The sequence below is a fragment of the Cyprinus carpio genome, chromosome A5 (assembly GCF_018340385.1).
Source record: "Cyprinus carpio isolate SPL01 chromosome A5, ASM1834038v1, whole genome shotgun sequence".
In the NCBI taxonomy this organism is placed as follows: domain Eukaryota; kingdom Metazoa; phylum Chordata; class Actinopteri; order Cypriniformes; family Cyprinidae; genus Cyprinus; species Cyprinus carpio.
The window spans coordinates 34555462-34580465 of NC_056576.1; the positions used below are offsets into that span (position 1 = coordinate 34555462).

Here is a 25004-nt window from a genome sequence, read left to right on the forward strand (position 1 = left end):
TTCTGAAACAATGTGTCAGACTCACTTATGGCACTCCTACACTGTCTGGGATGTCAAAATCACTATTCTTTGACTCAACATTACTGTCTTGTGATTCCTTTTCATCTGATTGAGTCTCTTCTGCTCTCAAATGGCAGGCTGGCTGTTTTGTGTCACTCATTGGTTCTCACTCAGGAGCCTCAAGATCAGGATGCTGTAACTCTGACTCTGGCTTGTAAAAATACTTTTGTTCCTCTGTCCCATAGGTGACCTGTCTGTGTCTCTCTTACTCACAGTTTCTTCAGTTTACAGTCTGTGCTTTGCTTGTCTTCATCTGCCTTGGGAGAACTTTCTTCTTTTTGGCTCTGCACTTCAAGTGTATTGATGTTTTTGATATATAACCACTTTCTATTTTTTTAGTGTCATGATAAAATATTTTAGTTTTATCAACACTTGGTCCTTTACCCTTACACTAAGATGGAACGGAAAATTGAAAAAAGAAAGGGTTGTGTAAATTCAATCACACAACACAGACCTGTTAGAAGTTGAGAAGATTTTGATGAATCCTACAGACAACAACAGGAATGAAGGGGCGAGAGTCAGGAATTATTTCCCAGATAGGCAATTGTTAATTCAGTCAGAACACTGGTGAAAGAGAAGAGGGAAAGTAGCTTTACTGAACAAGAAATTTACAGACTGAAGAAAACTGTGCAAAAGCTAAAACCGAATATACAGATTGGGACAATCAGGGGCGGCGCTAGGGGTGGATTTTTTTCAGTAAAGCCCTGAATGTTTTTATTACCATGCCTTGTACGCATTACCACTAAGTTTTCATGTGCATTAAAATAATTTCTATTACAAACCATGGGTTTGCTCTCTGCGCATCCAACAGTGTCTACTTGCGTTGAGATTCACCCTGACAAGAACCGCCCACTGAGACGCGTACTTCTGACTGACGTGTAAACTGCCCAACCATCGATTAAAAGTTACAGCCGCTGCTTCAAGTATCTGTAGCTTACTGAAAAACTTATTACTATAATACCACTTTTGAGTATATATTCAGAATGTTTAGGGCTTAAAAGTCCTGCTTTTTGCTTAAAGGGGTGGTTGATTGCGATTGCACTTTTTTAACATTAGTTAGTGTGTAATGTTGCTGTTTGATCATAAACACTATCTGCAAAGTTGCAGCGCTCAAAGTTCAATGCGAATGGAGGTATCGTCTTTTAAAATTCTGTCAGTTTAATGCCTACAAAAACGGCTGGTAAGGGACTACAACGAGCTTCTTCTCAGGTCTGTTACGTCATGAACCCAGATAAACCCTGCACCAGGGAACACGCAACAGAGGGGGCGAGGCCATGTTGTGCTGCTTTAGAGAAGAGGAAGAGAAGACTATCAGTGCACATAAAAATCTGTTCATATATGAATCTCGATTCTGTCTTCTAACGATTCTACACTCTTAGAAGAAAAGGTTCTATCAGGTGCTTCATATACGGAACCCCTAAAATGTTCCGTCTAGAACCCTTTAGGGGTTCCAATCATGGGATCATTATTTGGATTTAATTTTTGTTTTATTTTAATAAAATTATAAGACTTAAACAGCTCATATAGCTATTTTATCACTAAAAACTGAAATAACAATAAGCATAACACATCAAGGTGTTGTGTGATCATTTAAGACACTTTTATTAGCATTTACAATGACAAGCAATGTATAACACAGCAGTTCACAGTGCAACAGTTACAGGGATTAACATAAATCAAGTTTTCTTTATCTATTCATATGTTTTATTATTTTAACATCTCTAGAATACCACTCTCCATTTTAGAAATAGTTTTTCAACCCCCTTCACCTTATCACCCATCCAACATCAGTCACAAATATATGTTGATTGCTAGAATCCACTGAAGTGTGTGATTGTGATGTGTGTCCTAACAGCGCTCTGCACAGACAGCAGTGGAGGACAGTGAGAGGATCTTTACTGAGCTCATCCGCTCCATTGAGAGAAGCCGCTCTGAGCTGATACGACTGATCAGAGATCAGGAGAAGACTGCAGTGAGTCGAGCTGAAGAACGACTGGAGCGACTGGAGCAGGAGATCAATGATCTGAGGAGGAGAGACGCTGAGCTGGAGCAGCTTTCACACACACAGGATCACATCCAGTTCCTGCAGGTAACACAGATCTACAAGAACACGATCATCATAGTGGACTCGAGCGAGATCCTGCTGTGACAGAGACTCACAGAGAAACACAACAGTGTGTTACTATATAATCATCAGTCAGACTCTCATCTGATCTTCTTCTTCTGAAAGAGACGCTTCTTACAAACAGCTTTCAGCTCTGGAAATCTCTTAGGAATCATTTCTCTGAGCTTCTCTTTCTTCTGGAAGATATATTTAGCTGTCAAACACTAGCGCCACCAACAGCTCAAAACATCGCTAACGTTTCAGATTTTTATCTCATATTTCCTTCTGATTTACTACGCCATGATAAAATCTTTGTTAATCAGTAAATGTTTAATTTCTGAAACCACATCTAATTCACTGTTCGAGTTGTTCGTGACTGTACATCATGCTTTTACACTTTCACCTTAAATTAGCATTCTGCTGCTTATGGCAAAAAAGGTCTGCAAATTTCTCCATATCAATATTTCTCCATATTAGTAACTGATCGTATGAAGAGGGTTTCTTAGCATCATACAAGAGTAAAAACTCTTCTCCTGACAATAGATGATCATTTAATGGCAAAAGTAATCCTTCTCTTGCTTTTTTAAATGAGATTTGTACTGTTTAAGGTTGCTCGGTGATTTTCACGTTCTAGGCTGCGGCTGTGACGGTCAGCGTAGACGTAACATTTGCAGCTGGAGCTTTTACAGAGACGACGGAGATCTACAGGATGACGTGGGGATCATGTTCATATAGTGTGACCAGCAACAACCACAAAGGACTATTAAAAAAGATTATTTTACCGACACTATAGAATTTCATTATATAACTTTAATTTGTTTTATCCACATTGTCTTCGGCGCTTTCCCGACCGTGTCATTGCTAAGTGTTTGGGAGTGATGTGGTCTGGCCTGTGTGTGTTCCATGCACCATCGGTGGATACTCTGTCAAATCAAGAGGTTTATGTCAGTTCCTGTCCTCTTTATTGTAAGTCAAATGCTGATTGGATTAGAATTGGTGACACTCTGGGATGGGTTCCTATAAACATACTTCATTTGCATGCTTTGTTTAAGCATGGTCATCTCCCAGCTCCTTTGTGTCCATCTCTCAGCTCTGCCTCCTTAAATGTATATAAGCCACAGTGTACCGCTGCCTGGGGTAGACTTTATATGACTGCAGCGCCACACAACACACTCTCAATAAGAGTCCTGCTGAAGATACGCCACAGTCTCCTGGTCTTCAGTTTCCTGCAGCACCTCCCATACGGAAAGGTAATATATTCACATATATGTGAAGCACTGTTAAATATATTGAAATATATTTTGAAAATATATTTTAAAAATACATATGTTGCGTGTGTGTGTTACATTATATTCATGCCTCAAATAACTTTTAATCAATATTATATTATATTATATTATATTATATTATATTATATTATATTTGTAATATATTCTAATTCTATTTAGGCCTACTATCAACTTAATATGTTATCAAGTGTCAGGACAAGTTTATAAATTTTATGTACTATGTAAACGCTGTGTAATGAGTTTGATGGGCGCGCGCGTTGAACATTCGAGGCGAATTTAAACTGTGGAGGGAGTTACCATGGAAACGGGGCGGCAACTCAGCTGACAAGTAGCAAATCTCTCCGTCTCTCACTGTTGTTTTTACTGCTTTCAGGTAAGTTTAGTCCCTAAAATTACACAAATAATACATACAACTTTTCCTGACACTTTCGTACATGTAATTGACACGCTTCTGTTGAATATTTACTTTACAGAAATGGTTCAGTGTCAAGGGAATAAGTCCGTTAGCATCACAACCGTGAGCTAACAGAGGCTAACTATAAGAGGTAAGCTAGCTATAGATTTGAGCTCTTATTTATGAAAGTTTGGGATTTTAATCACATATTTTGTGTAGATGAGTTTTTTTTTTTTATAGCTTTGTAAATGTTTTGCTGGCAATTTGTTAATGGATGAATTAAAAAAAGCGAATTAATTTTAATCTTTCTGTATAATTTGTAATTGTTCTGTATTTAACGCTTTAAAGAAGCATTATGAAAGCTGTATGGAACGCAGTTTGTCCCGTATTTAAGGCATATGCCGTATGACCACCTAGACTATACGAATACCAAACTCTAAGCTGAGAATCTATTTTTCTTTTTTGACAGGTGTTTGATTTGTGAGCATAGCCGTTCGAGGGAGGCTTTAAGACCAAGCGGAATCCTCTGCCGGCTGCTCGCTCCCGCTTCACAGCGAGCGCGTCTCGTGCTAACGGAGTTAGGTTTTTTTAACGTCCGCGTTTCGACTTCAGCTAACAGTTAATCAGTCTGGGAGAATGCAAACAATGTGATTCCAACATCCAGCCATGCAAGAAAACGTGCATTTTACCTGAGGGAAGACGTAATCAATAAGGAAGGTCGTCTTTCTTTAATGTAGGTAATGTTGTTAAATACCTAGATGAAACAATTTATATTTAAATAACTTACAGCGTAAGTGTCAAGCACCCAAAGCAGTCCATTAATTCTAAAGTTATCCTTAATTGAAAAATAAGCATTTCCATTTGTACTGTAGTAGGAATACTGTATAGCTATTACACACACATAAATCAGAGTCAGAATGTGTTTTTTGCCCAGTTTTGTTTGGAATTAGGGTGGATTTTTTTTGTTGTCTCTAGATTTGTGTACATAGAGACATGAACAACACACAGATAATAAAAAAATAAGATCTGAACAGATAATTAAAAATTTGATAAAATAAAGAAAAAACTGTAATTTTGTGAAATAGCCTATTATTGCAATTTAACATAACAGTTTTATATTTTAATATACTTTAAAATATAATTGATTCCTGTAAAGCCATGCTAAATTTTTAGCATCATTATGATCCTTCAGAAAGCATTAAATTATGCTGATTTATTATCAGTGTTGGAAACAGTTGTGCTGCTTAATATTTTTCGGGACCTGTGATATAATTTAAGGATTCTTTGATAAATAAAAAGTATAAATAACAGTATTTATTCAAAATATATTTTTTGTGTGTGTGTGTGTGTGTGTTAAATATACACTACTGGTCAGGACATTTCTTTTTCTTTTTTTTAAAGAAACTTTTAGAAAACTTTTATTCAGCAAGGATTACGGTGTTAAATGGATAAAAAGTGATACTGTTAGAATATTGTCAATTTCTATTTTGAATAACTTCTGTTGTTTTTAACTTTTTATTTTATTTATGGAAAACAGGTTCCAAAAATATTAAGCAGCACAACAGTTGATAATATTATCAACACTGATAATAACTCAGCATATTAGAATGATGTTCTGAGTAATGATGCTGAAAATACAGTGCTGCGTCACAGAAGTAAATTAATAAAAATGATATTTAAAAGTATAATAAGAAAGGAAGCCAATATTAGAAATTGCAATAATATTTCACAATATTACTATTTTTGTGTATTTTTGATCAACTAAATACAACCTTGATGAGCATAAGAGACTCCATTAAAAAAACATTACAAATCTAAACGATATATACCCGTATATATATATATATATATATATATATATATATATATACATATATATATATATATATATATATATATATATATATATATAATGTATGTATACAATATATTTCACCTATATCGTCAAGCATCTTTAAAACCTAAAAACGTAATTTCTGTTTTCTTATGATTTTTTGTATGTTCTGTACATTATTCTTTCTCTTTTCTGCATTTCACCTCTGCTGTAGTTTATTTCTAATAAATCTGACATTGTATACTACGTATTGTTGGCTCTCTGACACATTGTTTATTTTCCTATATTCTTCCATGCTGATGACCGTGCAGCAGAGTTGGAGTGGACCTCTTGTTGAAGAACTTCTCCAGGCACTATGAACCATCTGACTAGTAAGAAAAACCTCAAACATTCAGAAGTTTATCAGATATTAAAAATATGTGTCAAATAAATATCAAATATTTTTTGAGTCCTGTATGTCTTACAAGGCCATCCTGTTTAACACTGCACTGAGTACACTACAATCAGAGAGGTACAACATAATTCAAAATGAGACACAGATGATAATAAAAAAAGTGCTTTGAAATGAAAATTAATACTGGTTAGACAGAACCGAGTACTGTGACTGTGCCTCACTTCAAAGTGAAACAGTCTGTAATGGTCATCTGCCGTGCCAGATCGATGGTGAAGGTGGGAATTATAAGTACGATTTTCTAAACTTTAAATGTAGTAAAGTGTTTGTTCAAGTAGACTTTGTTGCTTGTGGGAACCTCACACAAGCCTGAAAGGTGCTTTAAACTTAAAATCTTATTTGCACTCTTGAAAACTGTTCACCGAAGACTAAATTTCAGTCCAGCAGAATTTTCTGCACACTTCACCACCAAGATCAAAATGAGCATTGTGAATGTAAAAGCTTCACGTTACATTTATAACCACCATTGTTAATATTTGAATTATATTGAATTATATTATGCCTTGAAAATGGACAATACCGGATTTTTTGACCAAACATACAGTATTTAGAGTTCAGATCGCACTATACGTGGAGAATAATGCACATTTTTTTTAAAAAAATGGCATTTATCAGTTTTTGCAAATGAACTTTTCACACTTGCCATACTCCACCAGGGTGAACGAACTGACCAAACAAAACAAAATTGGTGGCAGTGTGAAATGACCATAATGCTGTATGTTAGGTGTGAGATCATTAAACTTGGTTTGCTATAATACATCTATGCAGTGCACCAGTGTGAATCATAATTTCCCCCACATTTTCTGTATATCCATAAAGTCATATCTATTGCCGCGTTTCCACCGAAATTACCTGGAACAATTGTACCAGGAACTTTTTTCCCCAGGAACTATTTTCCCCCACAGACCTGTTGCTTTCAGCGTTTCCACCGCAGTCTAAAGTACCGTGAAGATTAGGCAAATAGTCTGTTGACGTAAGCCTGCGCGTGTTTCTCAATACAGAGTATGCAAATTTTGGACTTGCATCCTCGGTAGTTCGGACCTTGCGAGTTCAACTCGGGAGTGTGATCTCTCGCGGACGAAATGATGCAAGTCTGGTAATTCTGCAAACATCAGCGTACTTAACATCAGTCAGCTTGCCTTGGCTACTGCAATTTTTCCTCACTGTTTATTTACAATAAGACGAAATAAGCTATGATATCAAATACCACTGCTTCCTTTCGTTTTCATTTAAACATAATAATAGCCGCAGAAATGTACTTCGTTCAGGGAAATGTGTATATATACAGCCTACAATACAATGAAATGAAATATTTATATCAATTTCCTTTTTATTTTCATTTTAAAGGGTTAGTTCAGCTAAAAATGAAAATTATGTCATTAATGACTCACCCTCATGTCGTTCCAAACCCGTGAGACCTCCGTTCATCTTCGGAACACAGTATAAGATATTTTAGATTTAGTCCGAGAGCTTTCTGACCCTCCATTGAGAATGTATGTACGGTATACTGTCCATGTCCAGAAAGGTAATAAAAACATCATCAAAGTAGTCCATGTGACATCAGAGGGTCCGTTAGAATTTGTTGAAGCATCGAAAATACATTTTGGTCCAAAAATAACAAAAATGATGACTTTATTCAGGATTGTCTTCTCTTCCGGGTCTGTTGTGAGCGCGACTGCTGTGGCTGTTGACGTAGGACGCTGCTGACGTGTTTTCTGGTGCACCCAATAACAAAGATAACACATCAGCAGCGTCCTACGTCAACAGTCACAGCAGTCAGTCGCACAATTGAATGAAGACCAAAGATTACCTGTTAGATTTACACAAAACTAATTATATTTTAAGTTTAACCACTAAAGAGACATCAGAGCCAGCGGCACATATCAGAAGGACTAGCCGAGGTGAAAGTGCTCTAGGCGGATACATAAGCAATGAGCTCCCACTGATCACGTGGAGCTGACCGTCTCCGAAATCGGCAAAACAGATTTTTAAATAGGCGCTGTCTTTATAAATAAACCACAGATTTGAGTTTTCAACAACTACATTCTCGCCTGAAATACTTTTAAAACTACATTTCATGATACAATAACAGTCATATTTTGAAAATTATCCGAATAAATGGTGGTTGAAATCACAATGCTGTGTGAACTCAACCAATCAGCATGTTTAGCGCTCAAGTCCCGCCCCCTAAAGTTCCGGACCTTTGAAAAAGTACTACCTCGTGAGCAGGGACTTTCTGAGGGGCATTTTTCTACCCGGAACTTTATTTAGATCCTGGTTCCTGCTGTGGAAACACACCGTGTACCAGCCCGAAGTCCCTAGTTCCTGGGTAAAGTTCCAGCGGTGGAAACGCGGCTTATGTCCTAGTCTTCTTTCAGTGGTTAAGATCCAATATTTTTTTATGACGGACACAAGTTTCAGAGGCATTGTGTAAACGTGATTGACACAACGTGAGGTCGTATTTATTTTTTAATGTGTGAAAATATCTGACTATAGTGTGCAGTGACCTTAAAGGTTAAGGGTACAAACACTTGACCAGAATCATGTCAAGTAACAACTGACTAATCCAAATGTTTTTTATCTTCTTTCTTGTTTTGTTTTGTTTTGCAGATGCTGTCATGAAAAGGCAACTGCTGGACACCTGGGACAGGCCATCAGTTCCAAGTTGGTGGAACTGAGGTTTCAACTGAAGAAAAAGGAGACCTGTTAGAGTTTAGAGTTGTCTAATAGAGAGGGTGAAGGAAGAACATCCAAACCCTGCCCCTGCTTCCTTCAAGATTTTTATGGATTTATATAATGGTGTTTTTTCGTAAAGTAAAGACAGTGGCAAAATTAACGACACTACTTTGTTTTGTTCTACAAATTAAACCACACACACACTCCAAAAACACCAATTTTGATACAATTTGCATTTGCAAGAAAAAAAAAAATCAAAGTAGTGTCATGTTAATTTTGCCACTGCCTTTACTTTATGAAAAAACACCATTATATAAATCCATAAAATCTTGAAGAAATCAGGGGCAGGGTTTGGATGTTCTTCTTTCACCCTCTCTATTAGACAACTCTAAATTTTTTTTTTTTTTTTTAACACAGACTTTATTTAAATTAAAAAAAAAAAACTTCTCTTCAAGAATTACTTTTCAGGTTTTAGCATCATCCTTTAGTATTCATAATAGCAATTTCAGTAAAGTTGCTGGTTTGATTTATGTTTTAATTGTGCAGTTTATGTGCATTCTGTTCTTTTGTCAATGTCAATAAAATTCTTATTTTTCTATAGTAGGTGTTATGTCATCAGAATATACTGCTCATTTTTGCAAGTGAATTTATACTGTCACAGTTTTTAAGTTGCATTGTCTGGGGATTTGTAAATATTTCAGTCTCCAATTTCTGTTCAGTATTTGAATGTTTAAATTCATATATATATATATATATATATATATATATATATATATATATATATATATATTTACATGTACTGAAATGTAATATGTTAACAAATATTAGAAATTAATACATAGACATATATTACAAATTAATATATTTACATAGTCTGATATCTTAATGTATTTACATATATGGGAAATAAATATATGTAAATATTTACAATATAAAATATATTTACATATATATAAATGTAATATATTTACATGTACTGAAATGTAATATGTTAACAAATATTAGAAATTAATATATAGACATATATTCCAAATGAATATATTTACATAGTCTGATATCTAAATGTATTTAAATATATGGGAAATAAATATATGTAAATATTTCCAATAAAAATATATTTACATATGTTTAATATATGTGGAAAATATTAAAAAGCGGCCAAAATCAAATATTTAAATATGTTTTATAAAATATATGTAAATATATTTTAAAATATATTACAAAAATATATTTTCTTCTATTTAAATTTAAGATATTTCAATATATAAAAATGTATTATTTTAAATATATTTCGATCTATGTGACTTCTGTATGGGCTAATACTTACTTACTTATTTTTGAAACTAGAACATACTAAAGACTGTAAAATAAAGAGAGACCTTGAATTTTAATATAGATTTAAAGTGTTAAAATATATAAAAATGTTGTATTCCTGCAGAGTTTGGCTTCAAACCTCAGCCAAGTTATAAGAAATAAAAAAGCTTGTGTATATTTTATCATTTTTATTATTTAGCATTCTATTACTATGTCTTTAAAGCGGGAAAATAACTGTGAAACGTTTTTAAGGACGAAAGTAAATGTACTGGTTCTTGGACAATCATCATTTTTAGATATTATAAAACGCTATATCATACACTCCTTTTAAATTTAATTTTTAAATCACAGTTCCTATTTGCATTTTAATCTAATTTGTATCTGGCATGGTTTCTGCATTGAAACATCACACTCTTTGTTTCAGCTGAAAACATTTCTATTAGTCTAGTAGCCAGCCCATAGGGCTCCATTATGAACCCGGAAATGTTGAGTACACCAAAGTTTTATTGCAGAAATGTGAACTATGGGTCCCCCAACATACAGAAACTGCCAGATGCTAATTTGCATATGTTGAGCAATTTCCATAATTAGCATTATTAGCATTATTAGCTTAATCGTCCATTTTGACCACATATTTTGCACTGAATGGCCAATTTCTACAATAGAATTACAATTCAAAATGGTAATTCTATAACAAATTTGGATAAATTTAGACATTTTTTATTAATTTCGGACAAAATTTTAGGCTATTTTCATGGTAAACAAAATAATCTAACATTTCAGAATCATGAGTGCTCTTGTGAATGTTGATGCATTGTTTTCAGGGTGTAGAGAGGCTGAATCCCCTCCTGACACTTTTGAAGATTCAAAATTGCTTTTTGGATAAACAATGAACCTTTGTTAGGCTGAATGTTATGCATTTCTGGATGAAAAAGCAATGCGGGTATTTGACATAACTTGGATCCTGCAACTGTACGATACATATTAATGGGGTAGCTCTTTAAGACACCCAATGAGATGACATTACCTAAGCCCATCACCATGTGTGATCAACGAACTATGTACAAATATACACTATATACATGCCATACAAGACAGGCACTGCAAGTCGCTAGGGCAACGGGGACCCAATTAAAACTTCGCCAGACGCAAGAGTTAAAACTGAGTCTGGGCAACCCGGGTCAGCCCACCAGACGCAAGGCTAACCAAGAGGGCTTCACCTCCACACCACGCCAAACATGTAAATATTCAGTATATACATACCATACAAGACAGGCCCCGCAAGTCGCTAGGGCCATGCCAGAATGGCAGAAGGGATGTCCAGGTTGGTCGGCAAGTCGCAAGATCCAACGAGGACCCAATTAAAACTTCGCCAGACGCAAGAGTTAAAACTGAGTCTGGGCAACCCAGGTCAGCCCACCAGACGCAAGGCTAACCAAGAGGGCTTAACCTCCACACCACGCCAAACATGTAAATATTCAGTATATACATACCATACAAGACAGGCCCTGCAAGTCGCTAGGGCCATGCCAGAATGGCAGAAGGGATGTCCAGGTTGGTCCGCAAGTCGGAAGATCCAACGAGGAACCCGTTAAAACTCTGCCAAACGCAAGAGTTAAAACTGAATCTGGGCAACTCAGCTGCACAAACTGAGTGGCCATGGCATGTGTTGTGCGGCAACCATTGGGTGTGAAGACTACAAGATCAAAATTATCACCCCAACTGTGAATAGGGCCAATGCACCTCTCCAGTCTTAATACCCGCAGGTACTTATCTGCATCATCTGAGGCATATTTGGCAGCTGACTTCCGGAACTGGAGGACCTCATCATATGTTACAACAAGACCATGTTCATTTAGGTTCCGAACCAGTTCTGAACTACCATACTTATGATGAAGTTTTACAGCTAGCCCCAAAGTTGTCTGATTCCAGCTTTTACTGATGTGCTGCTGGATGCATTGAGCAAGTGTGAGTGCTGGTTTGGTCACCGTTTCTTCCCTGGACACAAGACTGGAGACAAGTCTTAGGAGAGTTGGACTTGTATCTTGAATGACCCTTTCATGCGTAAAGCTGCCAAGGTCGTATTCACGAGGCAATGGAATATTCTGGACCTCTGCCTGCACTTTTCTGACAACCTTGTTGACATCATCATCGTCGTCATTGAAGAGGCCAGTTTGTCCTACTAATTTGAGTGATTTACCTATGTACTGCCTAAAGCCAACAATCGTCTGGCATCCTTCAACTCTCAGTACAATAACGGCATCACCATAATAATCACATAGGTTGGCTAGCATTTGCTTCCGGCACAAATTCCCAGAATTAGCTACATAAACATCATGTAACTCGGAGACAGTCCAAGTCACTGACTTGTTTGCACTCATGTGGTCTATGACCGAAGCTAGGCAGCTGTCAGCTGGTTTACTAGCAGTTGCACTTGAGTCAATAGGTACCTTCCTGAAAGCATTGTAACACTTGGAGTGATAATGAGCATCAGCTGCAGGTAGGTCCATGATGCCATTCACCCGTAGCTTCACAACTTCTGCCCAATCATCCTGCCGTTCATCACATTTAGACAAAATCACATCTTTGAAGGATGGAAGGCCTGACCTATCTAAAGTCTGACATTTTTTATCTGGATTCCACCTGTTAGGATTTTTAGAGTCTTTTTCTTCACAAATAAGACCACAGATCAAGCACTGTTTTGAATACTCAAAGGCAGAGAGTTGAGAACGAATGATTCGCTTTCCGGGCTGACTCTGAAATGAGTCTGACTTGCGTTTGCTCACATTTCTAGAACGAGAAGTATATGAGCTGTAGCAAGATTTGTGACATAGCACAGAAGCTGATGAAGCACCATCAGTAGCAATAATGTTTGATAAAGTCTCATGTATGGCTGTGTCTCCGAGCTCCTCGCTCTTATTTAGCAGAGTAGCAATTCCTTTGGACCCAGATATTTTAAAGTCGCTATCTTTTCCACTGCATGGTGCAAACAGACACTTCTTTCCCGACATTTCGACGTAATCAAACGTCTCTCTTTGTTTTGAAAGTACTTAACCATAGATCCGAATGGTTAAATTAATACTCCACAACAACTTGAGAAAGCAGCAATAACAATGAATATCAACTGTTTTTAATCCTTCCCTGATCAAATCACAAGAAGTCTGAATTTTTAAAAAAGAAGAATACAAAAATTTTAAATTATGGTAACTAATTTTAGAACACCAGATTCACCCACAAAATTTATCTGAATAGAAATTCACAATGTACTGAACAATACTGTCATTATAACTCCTGTCCACCTTTTATCTTAATGTGAAAACATAAGTAATTTCAACATTAAAATGTCAACATTAAATCCCTTGACTGACTTTTGTACGAATATTAAGGCGATATAAGAATATAAAAATATTTGCAAGGTGAATTTGCTCCCTTGCTTTACAACATACTTATTATAACTACAACAGCTTATTTGCATAAAAACATGACTGGACCTCAAGAAATTTAAACAAATTGAGGTTATCAACATTCACATCAAAGAGCAAGAGTTCTTGTGATTCTGAAATGTGAGAATATTGTTTACCATGAAAATAGCCTAAAATTTTGTCCGAAATTAATAAAAAATGTGTCTAAATTTATCCAAATTTGTTATAGAATTACCATTTTGAAGTCTGAAAAAGCCAGAAATGAAATCAGCAGCCTCTAAAACCTCTAAAACCACTCACATATTGTAGAAATTGGCCATACAGTGCAAAATATGTGGCCAAAATGGACGATTAAGCTAATAATGCTAATTATGCAAATTATCCAAATTGCTCAATATATGCAAATTAGCATCCGGCAGTTTCTGTATGCTGGGGACCCATACTTCACATTTCTGCAATAAAACTTTGGTGTACTCAACATTTCCGGGTTCACCTAGTTGGCTACTAGACTATATGCACTACTGTAGTTGTAGACGAGACTTTGAACGGGACTTTTATTTTGGCGTGGCGCTGTGACGTCACAAGGCTGCGCCGGTCTGTTGTGCTTCGGCTGAAGAAAGGTTTGTGGCTTTAAGCATTTAAAGCATACGGGCTAGTTTTGTTATTACAGATGATGTAAAATGGCTTATTTATTATCGCATGTAACATTGCAGTGCTTCATCCAACATGTTTAGCCTTATTCAGGTGAGTAACGCGCACACACACACGAGTTACAGAAAAGGCACGTCTCATCTCGCTCCCTATGTAGTGAATCACTTTATAGTGAACAGTGGTGATGTAGGAACACGTCACGACGACACCTGCTGCTCGAACCTGTGCAAATACAGCGATAACAACAAACACGTGCCATAACTTTTGCAAACCAAACGCAAATGTTTTTTTGTTTTGTTTTTAAGTGGTAAATGCATCCTACGAATGAATAAACATGTACTGAATATGATAACTGTGATGACTACTGAACCAGGGCGCTGACTGAGACGCACTAGAGATTTAGTGTGGGTTTATTCTTCTGTAATTACTCTTATTACAAATGTAGATGTAGCTGTACATCTCTATGCGGACGATACTATTATATACAATACTGCTAGATCTCCGTATGAGGCATTAAATAAATTGCAGGATGATTTTACAGTTTTACAAAAAAAATTAATTAAATTAAAATTGGTACTAAACTCTAAAAAGACCATATTTATGTTATTTACTCATTCTAGGAATGTACAGGATTTGCCTTTAAATTATTGCTCTATATGACCAGAAAATTTAAAGTGTCGTGTTATAATTACTTAGGGTTTAAAAGTGAGCTTTTCATCTAATAAAAAACCCATGTAGATAAATTGGTAAAAAAGCTGAGAGTCAAAGTTTTTATTATGGAAATAAGGCTTGTTTTAATTTAAAGGCAAGAAAGGAACTTGTTGCTGCTACCTTCTTATCTGTTGTAGACTATGGAGATATTCTGTAGATGCATGCACGCTCACTGGATTCTGTATACCATTCTGCTCTACGCTTTGTTACTAAAGCTGAGTATTTTACACATCATTGTAGTTTGTATAGCTTATCAGGTTGGCCTCCACTCTCAATTCGTAGACAGCATCACTGGCTTATTTTTATTTATAAGGCAGTGATAGGACTGTTGCCCTATCAGTTTTCTCTTTTGTAGAAATCAATAGATACAATCTTAGGTCTAATAATAGCATTCTTTTTACTACACCTGCTGTAAAATCTGAATTTGGTAAAATCGCCTTCCGTTACAATGCTCCTTCAACCTGGAATGCTTTGCAGAAACAGCTGAAGATAAGCACTATTATCCCACTTAATGATTTTAAATTATATGTCACAGAAACCTTCAGCTGCTGTTCTGTTTTGATTCTTGTATGGAGCTTCATGTAGCTGTCATACTGCCTGTAGTAGGATGTCTTGGTTATTTTGTTATTGTGTTATATTTTGTTTGTTGTTGTATCTGACTTTTGTCTTTGTTATGTGTTGTGGTATGGTTTATGTGGTGTTGATATGTTATTGTGTAATTTGGTATGCTTTGTTTGTTGTAGATGAGGTTTTTATTTTATTTTCTTCTTCTTTTTTACATTTTTAAGTGCTGCCTTTCTTGGCCAGGGACCATTTGAAAAAGAGACTATCGTCTCAATATGATTTCACCTGGTTAAATAAAGGAATAATAATAAAAAATTACTCTGATCTCAATCATGACAGAGAGTAAAGCAGATGAAGATGGAGTTTATTAAAGAGGAGAGCGAAGACTTGAAGATTGAAGATGCAGTCCGTGTGCAACAAGAAGAAGCGGAGGCTCAGACAGGTTGGTTTTCATCCTCAAAGCTGAACGCACTTGATCCTTCTTAAACTGAAGGCATTTGATCATTAATGATGGGTTTATCTGTCATGCAGCGGGCGCCTCATGCTCATACTATCCTTCCTAAATAGTGTTTGAGGTTAGAATAAGTGTGTCTCATGGTATGCTGAAAAGAGTATGCCAAAGATCCTCGGATGGTCTGCTGTTTCAGGTGGATCCGTGCACACTCTGATGGATAATATTACCCACAATCCATTGTGCTTTGAAAGATTCAGTTCAGAACTACAAACAAATGAATGAAAAGCTTTAAAGTGCTTTATTTAGCCTTTTTAGAAATGTAAGGATTGGAATATCTGGAAAACCTACTTTTGATAAAAAGAATGTCTGTGGTTTATGCATATGATAATATGTAAATAAACTTTTATGTGATCTTTTGAAATGAGCTTTTGGCTTCGTCCTAACTCTGAGTTCATAGGAAAGGCTCATGCTGACATGCAGTGTGATCAAAATGAATGAAGATCAATGTGAAATGGTCAGTTGAAGTGCTTGTGAACTGGGTATTATATAAATTGAACATGCACAAAACTAAATATGTAAATATATATTCATATTATGATTTATTCTGGTCAAAAAAGCACATAACTGTCCACCTGCGCAAGGGGTTCACAGTATTTTTTCAACAGAATACAAGTCAGTTATGTGATTGTGTGAAAAACCGAGGCTTCAGACATCACAGATCACATGGTTGTGGCAAAAACAATCAGGCTTCGGAACTTAAAGATTACATTTTTGTTCAATTAAAATTATCAGTCTCTGTGTAAAAGGTCTATTTACCCCACTGTAGTTTAGCTTTAAATCTGAGGTGAGATTTGTAATTTTGAACCCTCTCTACAAAATGGTGTATTATCGGCCATTCACACAGAACGTCTTAGCATCTAAAAACATGAGAGGCAGAGCTCAGGAATGGTTTAACAACAACAACAAAAAATCTTCCAGCTTAGACCGCGAAGGTCTCAAGACGTGCTTTTAAGACATGATGCAATAACGGAAATAATAGAAATAGACAAACAGCAGAATTGATGGATATGAGTTTTGACATGGAAAAAAAAAATATTGCAATGGCTATACCATTTGAGATTGATAAAAATGGTGTTGCTGCTCAGAGAACAGAAGGATACAAAACTGTTTGGGTTCACCCCATCCTCAGTTGTCATGCCAACTTGCTACTGTAAACAGAAGCTTGCAACGCTTGCCTCGCCTCCAAATTCTTCTGATTGGTCCACTGCTTTGAAACTGACACTGATGAGCGGCGTTGTGTGTAAAAGTTTAAATTCTTTTAACTTGACACGGCGTCTTAAAAATGCAGCGCTCATGTGCGAGGTGCTGCAAAAGACGTGAGCGTAATGGTCATGCACGTCCATCAAGCGCATGTTTACATAGATAAACAAGGGAAAGTAGCACATTGGAATGGAAAAACGCATTTTGTGTGAATGGCCCCTTATTCATGTAAATATTTATCCATGACATTTTATATTTTGGCTTTCATCACTGTTTATATCAAACATTTAAGCCAGGGTTGCTTGGAATGACTCTTATGTCTCTAAATCAAGTTTTTGATGAAACCGTTCAATAGGGATTTTAAAGTCGTGCTGATTAAGTGGTCAGTGTGTCTAGTAGATGCTCTAGCTATTACATTTTAAACCACCTAGAGCTTATTTGTTGACAACATTTCTAATGTGGAGGAAGGCTGTTCTGTGGATATTGGAAATATCATTATTAAACAATGGATCGCTCTCAATACAACACCCAGGTTCTTAAAGGGGTCCTATTATGCTCTTTTACAAGGTCCTGAGTTTGTTTTGGGGGTGTACTAGAACAGGCTCTCATACTTTTTTTGTTTGTTGAAAAAATTATTTTTTTTGTAGTTTTTTATTTTTTTAGAACATCTCTCTCCAGTGTGTGGTGTGAGGGTGTGGTATTTTTTGTGTATAATGTGGGGGCGCGTTTTCGGATACGAGATGTGCCGTGATTGGTTATCTGGGCCAGCGTGTGCTGTGATTGGTTAGCTGGGCCAGTGTGTGTGTGTTGTGATTGGTTAACTGGGCCAGTGTGTGTGTGTGTTGTGATTGGTTAGCTGGGCCAGTGTGTGTGTTGTGATTGGTTAGCTGGGCCAGTGTGTGTGTTGTGATTGGTTAGCTGGGCCAGTGTGTGTGTGCTGTGATTTGGTTAGCTGGGCCAGTGTGTATGTGTGTGTTGTGATTGGTTAGCTGGGCCAGTGTGTGTGTGTGTTGTGATTGGTTAGCTGGGCCAGTGTGTGTGTGTGTGTTGTGATTGGTTAGCTGGGCCAGTGTGTGTGTGTGTTGTGATTGGTTAGCTGGGCCAGTGTGTGTGTGTGCTGTGATTGGTTAGCTGGGCCAGTGTGTGTGTGTTGTGATTGGTTAGCTGGGCCAGTGTGTGTGTGTTGTGATTGATTAGCTGGGCCAGTGTGTGTGTGTTGTGTTTGGTTAGCTGGTCCAGCGTGTGTGTGGTGTGGTTGGTTAGCCGGGCCAGTGTGTGCTGTGATTGGTCAGTGTGTATTGTGATTGGTTAGCTGGGCCTGTGTGTGTGCTGTGATTGGTTATCTGGGCCAGTGTGTGTTGTGATTGGTTAGCTGGGCCAGTGTGTGTGCTGTGATTGGCAGCACTCGGTGCCTGGTCGGGAAATGTCTTGCCCCTTATCATAGCTGCCTGCTGTGAGCTTCAGTGTAAATATTGTGTCAAAATCAAATCAATTTGAGCACAATTTAAACCCAGATGATTGTAACCACTGTAAGCTTGTCTCTCTTGGGAAAGCTAGTGTGTCTCTGACATAGTGATAACTCTCATTACCTTTTCTAGTGCAGCTCAACCAGGTCTCGTCCCATTCATCGATCTTTGTGATATCACAAATCCCCGAAAATATGCGTTGTAGTCCAAACAAGTCATTTGTTGTAGTTTTTGAAAAGAGATTTCTGTTAAATAAAATATCTCCTTTTGAGCTTTGTAACTTTGCAGATCTTTTTTATGTTCCAACAGCAACATTACAGACTAACTAAAGTTGAAAAGGCATAATAGGACCCCTTTAACTGCTGAAAACAACATAACGGCAAATTCAGATTTTTGGTCTTTTGTCTTGCCAATACAAGAAAATTACTAGCCATCCCATACTTCATATCTTTAATACACTGTGCTAACTTGAAGAGTTGTGTAGTTTCTTCAGGTAAGCAAATATAGAACTGACTATCATAAGTATAGCGGTGAAATATAATGAAAATATCTCTCACGGGAAGCATATACAAGGAGAAAAGCAGAGGACCTAATACTGAGCCCTGCAGCACTCCATACTTGTATTTGATGAGATGTCTCTTCATTAACACAAGCAATGTGGTAGCAGTCAGATAGATAGGACATAAACTGTCAATTTTTGTCCACAAAAGACAAAATAAGCTATCCAGGTCTGTCTTATTGACTATAGTGGGCATTTGTGACCTAATGGTAAGAGAGTCTGACTTGCAACCCAAAGGTTCGGGTCTTGGTACTGGCAGGTACACTATTGACGAGGTTCTCAAATTACAGATTACCCCTTTTTCAGTAGCTTGATGGGTATGGGATCCAGCATGCATGTTTTACATTTTGTTTTCTGTTGCTTCGTGCCCATTAAACTGGAGTTAACCTGTATTTGTCTCTTTTCACCTTAGGCCTGATGCTGCTGAAAGAGGAGAGTGAAGTACAAGATGAAATGGAAGAAAAAGATCACTGTAAGAAATATCATGATATCATAACTGAAGTAAAGTCTGAAAAGAGTTCCTCACGAAAAAGTAATTTCACCTGCCAACAGTGTGGAAAGTGTTTCTCCACAAAAGGAAACCTAAAACTCCACATGGACCTTCACACTGGAGAGAAGCCTTACGCCTGCCAGCAGTGTGGAAAGTGTTTCACTAAAAAAGGAACCCTTAAAGGCCACATGAGCATTCATACTAGAGAAAAGCCTTACACATGCTCTCAGTGTGGAAACGGTTTCACCCAGCAAGGAAGCTTTAACAGGCACATGAGAGTTCACACTGGAGAGAAGCCTTACACCTGCAAACTGTGGTGGTAAGAGCTTCACGACAAAACTAAAACCTTAAGTATCACATGAACAGTCACACTGGTGAGACTTCATTTACATGTGATCAGTGTGGAAGGAGCTTCAGACATAAGGTAACCCTTAAAAAGCACATGAAGGTTCACGCAAGAGAAAGCAGTTTTACATGTCATCAGTGTGGAATGAGTTTCTCAGACAACAAACACCTTAAGAATCATGTGATAACTCACACTGGAGAGAAACCTTACATGTGCCTGCAATGTGGAAAGACTTGCTCAAACAATACAAACCTTGGTGTTCACATGAGAATTCACACTGGAGAGAAGCCTTTCACCTGCCCTAATTGTGGAAAGAGCTTCAGATTTGTAGGAAACTTTCAGACTCACATGAGAGTTCACACTGGAGAGAGGCCTTTCACATGTCTCGAGTGTGATCAGAGTTTTACGTATCAGAGAGACCTGAAACGTCATTTGTTAACTCACTCTGGAAAGGAATTCTAGTGATCGTCTGTGGCAAGAGGTTTACAAATTTCAGAAATCACCTGTGGATTCAGTCTGGAGAAAGGCACATTTCTTATGAAATAAATTTCTTGTCATTAGGGGGCAGTTGTGGTCTAATGGTTAGAGAGTCCGACTTCGAGTCTCGGGTCCGGCCGGGAGGTAGTGAATATCAGCGCTCTCTTCCACCCTCAATACCACAACTGAGGTGAGACCCTTGAGCAAGGCACCGAACCCCCAACTGATCCCCGAGCGCCACAGCATTGGCTGCCCACTGCTCCGGGTGTGTGTTCACTACTGTGTGTGTACACTTGGATGGGTTAAATGCAGAGCACAGATTCCAAGTATGGGTCACCACACTTGGCCTCACTTCACAAAGATACACCTGAAACCCTATGTGTGTTCTGTGTGAAAAGGCTCTGCAATTGAAATGGGACCATAAAGTACTAGTGATGCCGTGAAATTTCAACAACAAAATTTTGCTGAAGTTTAAATATTGAACAGTTTCGAGAGACACCCTCTAATTTCATTGTATGGAGATATCTTTCATTTCATTGTATTCACATTAGTCTCTTGGAATCAAATTGTCATTTCACAGAAGAACAGAAGTTTATCTTACAATGTAAAAGACAACATTATAAAAAATAACATTTAATAACATTGTTGGGGTTCATCTGGTGGATCCAGCTGTGGGTTTTGCCTTCGTTAAACATTCTAGTAGTCCTACTGCTGATCCTAAGTATTTCTAGCTTATTTCACAAAGTGCATTCAGAAAATATTAAAACTCCTTCATTTTTTTTTTTTCACCTTTTATGTTGTAATGTTTAAACCTCTTAATTAGCAATGATTGAAGGTCTTGAAACCTTTGGTCTACAGCAGTGGTTTCCAATCTTGTGCACATCTTGTATGTATCCCTAATTAAATGCACCTTGATACAAATGGTAACCAGTGCCGAGAGATAAACACAGGTGTCACACAGGCTCATTTAAGACCGGGGCTGGTTGCACCAGCTGGATGTACACCCGGTTGTAAGACTAGGCTGGACGTAAAATGCACTTTAAGTTGTGCGTAGAATTTTTACCCATTGCTCCATCTCGGCATAGTGCTATGTCTGAGACTAAATCTTACGCCTAGTCAGAGGTAGGTATAAAGTGAAAAGTCATGATTTGCTCGGACATTATATGTTTTTAGGATTCATTCTTACTGCAGACGTGAACTGTAATGTTTATGGTCTTTTCGGGCAGGAGGAGGGGGGGGGTTTCAGCCAAAGAAAGATGCCAGTAAAGTCACATTTATTTCAGGAAAGACATTCGTTGTACATAAGCTTGATAGTCAGCTATAAAAAAATAATTCTAGAGAGAAGCATTGTATTACATTTATTATATTTTACTTAACCTTGATGAAATATGTCATGGGAGTGTGCAGGGAGACTTCGGATATAAAAACGTGGACTTGTTAGGAAATGTTTACTCAATGAAATCATGGTGCGGTGGCTTCACTTGTTATGATGTCTTGAGTAATTCAGTTCTATAGGTCTATTAGTAGTTATAGCTGAGACGACGTTCACACCACAATAGCTACATCTATAACTGTGGGAGAATGTGCAGGTGTAGACACACATTGTCTGCGCCGGGCGTAGTTGCGCCTGATCGTAGTTTCAGTTGGTGCAACAGGTGTAAATATTTATCGTAAAGCTGGACGTTGCAAAGCCCAGCGTAGAGCTTACACCCAGCTTTTTTACGTCTGGATGGTGCAACCGGCCCCAGTCATGCTGCGGTGTTCAAAATAACATCCATCTCCTCTAAAAAGGTGACTAGTTGACCTGGAAGGTGATGAATTGCAACAATATGGAGTTTTACAGGACTTACTACAGTAACAGCATGAAATACTCTTCTCTATGCAAAAATAATTATTTTGTAAGTTGTGTATTTCCAGTTTTGTTAGAAATAAGACACCCTCCCAACCTGATGAGGGGTTTGAAAGAAAGAGAAAAGCAGTAGATGTTTCTCTCTTCAGGTTGAATCCAGGTCTTAAAATACATGTTTCAGCATAAATTTGGCTCTTGAATTCAAAGCTTTACAAATCTTTTGTTTCGAATCAGTGGTTCAGAGTGCCAAAATCACATGATTTCAGTAAACGAGGCTTTGTCATGTCATAAGTGTTTTGAAACGTCAATAGTTCAGGGGAGTTTGGCAGTTTGATATGCGATCCTGAACCACTGATTTGAAACAACATTTGTAATGCTTTGAAGCTTCATTAAGCAGTGTTTTGAAATTGCCCATCACTAGATATTGTGGAATAAATTGTGGATAAAGTCGCTATGTTGTTATTTTTGGTGCACAAAAATTATTCTTGTTGTTTTATAATATTACGGTTGGATCACTGTAGTCACATGAACTTCTTTAAATATGTTTTTAGTAGCTTTCTGGGCATTGAAAAAGGGAGTGTTCTTGCTTACTGAGCCATCTGATTTTATCAAAAATATCTTAATTTGTGTTGAAGATGAACGAAGGTCTTACAGGGGTGGAACGACATGAGGGTGAGTAATTAATGACATTTTAATTTTTGGGTGAATTAACCCTTTATCCAAATATTGAATGCATGTATAAAAAAAATGAAAAGAAATCAATTGCCACTCAGTTAATTAACCAACCTTTTAAGAGAATATGCCGTTTCAAGGTCACTATGCAGTTACATCCAACCATGTAAGCAGCCAATGGGTAGGTGTTAGTGAGTTCACTGAGTGCTAAAAGCTTGACTTCTCTTGAAGGTGACAAGTTCAGTTCAAAAGCTCTATAGTGTTCATTGTACCACCCCAACAGCACTTTCACAATAAAAAGCAAGTTCTCATTGATTATACACTTCTGAATAACTTCAGCAAACAACGCTAAGCCACCTACTGATCCACGAGCAACTACCATAACTTTGCTGTAGGCTATGCCATTAATTGATGCATTATTTGCAAGATGCATTTTGCGTGTGTTAGTGTATTTAGCCCTAATAGCACAAGCCACTTCCTCTGTGAGTACATCAACTGGGACTGTGGACACATTATGTACATCTAGGCTAGATTTACCATAGATGTTGAGTTGATGTGGAAAGCGATCATCAGCTGCTGTTTTGAAGCCAAAATCAAAGGTTTAAAGCAGCTGGTGTGCTTCACAATCTTCTTAAAGAAACCATGCTTGGCTTCAAATCACATTGTCCAGACAGCCGTTAATAGGGCCAAAATACCTTAACATCTGAGGGTAGTGTTCAAGATGGTGCTTTGGTAGAAGTCCCACATCAGGGAAAAGCTTTAAGTACCTCTGTCTGTGTTCAACTATTTTACTTTCAGGGTATGAGATGGATTTTGGTAGAAGTCCCACATCAGGGATACAGGCCATGCAGGTTAATTTTCTGGCACATATTGTCCAATCAGAAATGGGAGCAACCTCAGCAAGCTCCAATTTTTGTGGGCATTGCCTACAATAGTCTTACGAGCTAAGAAACTTTTTGGTACAACATGCAGCTATTTAATTTCAATTAATCATGCAGCCCTTTTTTTTTATTCTTAATTCATTTAACTGACACAGTTACACTGACATTAGCAAATGAAACCTTATTGTAGTGTTACCACATTTTTTATATATTTTACATGTTATTTGTCCATTTGGTGAAGCAAATAAATAGTGATTTCCTATGTTTCATATGTTAATCTGAGATTAACTTTATATGGCCTTTCAACCACCTGGGCCCGGTTCCCCGATAACGCTCACTCTTAGCGCGCTAAGAAGACTCGAAAGATATATCTTACCAAAGTTGTTTATGTTCCTAAGTGTGTTCCCCGAAGTGTCCCTTAGGAAGCTTCTTAACACGCTGCCTCTTACGTCCGACGTTACAAAGGCGCTGTCCCCAAGTGAAGGTGCTGAATTAGTTGGCATCGATTGCTCAGGAATCGATTTTGAACTTCACGTGAAGGTGCATTACAGCGTTAAGAAAGACAAACACGTTCTATGGAAATGATGCATTCCTCAAACATTCCAGTAACATTTATTTTAACATAGTTTAAGTTATCCGTAAAATATAGACCATTAATTAAATTATCAAATTGTCAGTAATAAGTTCACACGATATGTTGTGACGGGTAGACGAACCGGGTATCCCTCGCTAATCATCCACCCTCCTTATCCCGTTGTGCCACTTGTGCCGCTTCTTGACATGGGTTTAACGACTTCTAAAAATTATGTAATACACTTCTATATTTATGGTAAGGTATTTTACAATCGGAATTCCCCTGCATGGCGCAGAAGGGCGTTGGTGACAGTGTGGACGCACCTCCACACCGAGGTCTTGCTTAGGCCGTAGCCCTCTCCCACGACCTCGATGAAGCTCCCTGTAGCAAAAAAAACCTTAGCGCTGTAAGCAGCTGGACTTCAGAGCTTAAAGCAAAATTCCGCCGCGTTAGCCTGGCAAGCGCAGGTCTGAGAAGGTCCAGCAGCTCCATAATGAGTTGTCTTG

At 37.5% G+C, this 25004-nt stretch overlaps 1 protein-coding gene across 3 annotated transcripts; it reads left to right on the forward strand.

Moving 5' to 3' along the window:
- Nucleotides 1–14080: 14080 nt before the first annotated feature.
- Nucleotides 14081–22821, forward strand: LOC109084986 (gastrula zinc finger protein XlCGF49.1-like). 3 transcript variants are annotated; one of them, XM_042757041.1, is made up of 4 exons: nt 14088–14288; nt 15810–15912; nt 19622–19681; nt 19762–20042. In XM_042757041.1, exons 1-4 carry the CDS (start codon nt 14271–14273, stop codon nt 19863–19865), a joined length of 285 nt encoding a protein of 94 aa, XP_042612975.1. In that variant the 5' UTR covers nt 14088–14270; the 3' UTR covers nt 19866–20042. The 3 variants fall into 3 exon arrangements, with proteins under 3 accessions (XP_042612974.1, XP_042612975.1, XP_042612973.1); XM_042757040.1 differs by having other exon boundaries at nt 14081–14164; nt 19622–22821; XM_042757039.1 differs by having other exon boundaries at nt 14106–14288; nt 19622–22821.
- Nucleotides 22822–25004: the final 2183 nt, after the last annotated feature.

What these genes read in the sequence shown, in the direction of transcription:
- LOC109084986 (XM_042757039.1), top strand. An exon ending in AGAAGCGGAGGCTCAGACAG is followed by an intron (nt 15,913 to 19,621) that starts GTTGGTTTTCAT and finishes TTTTCACCTTAG; the next exon opens with GCCTGATGCTGCTGAAAGAG.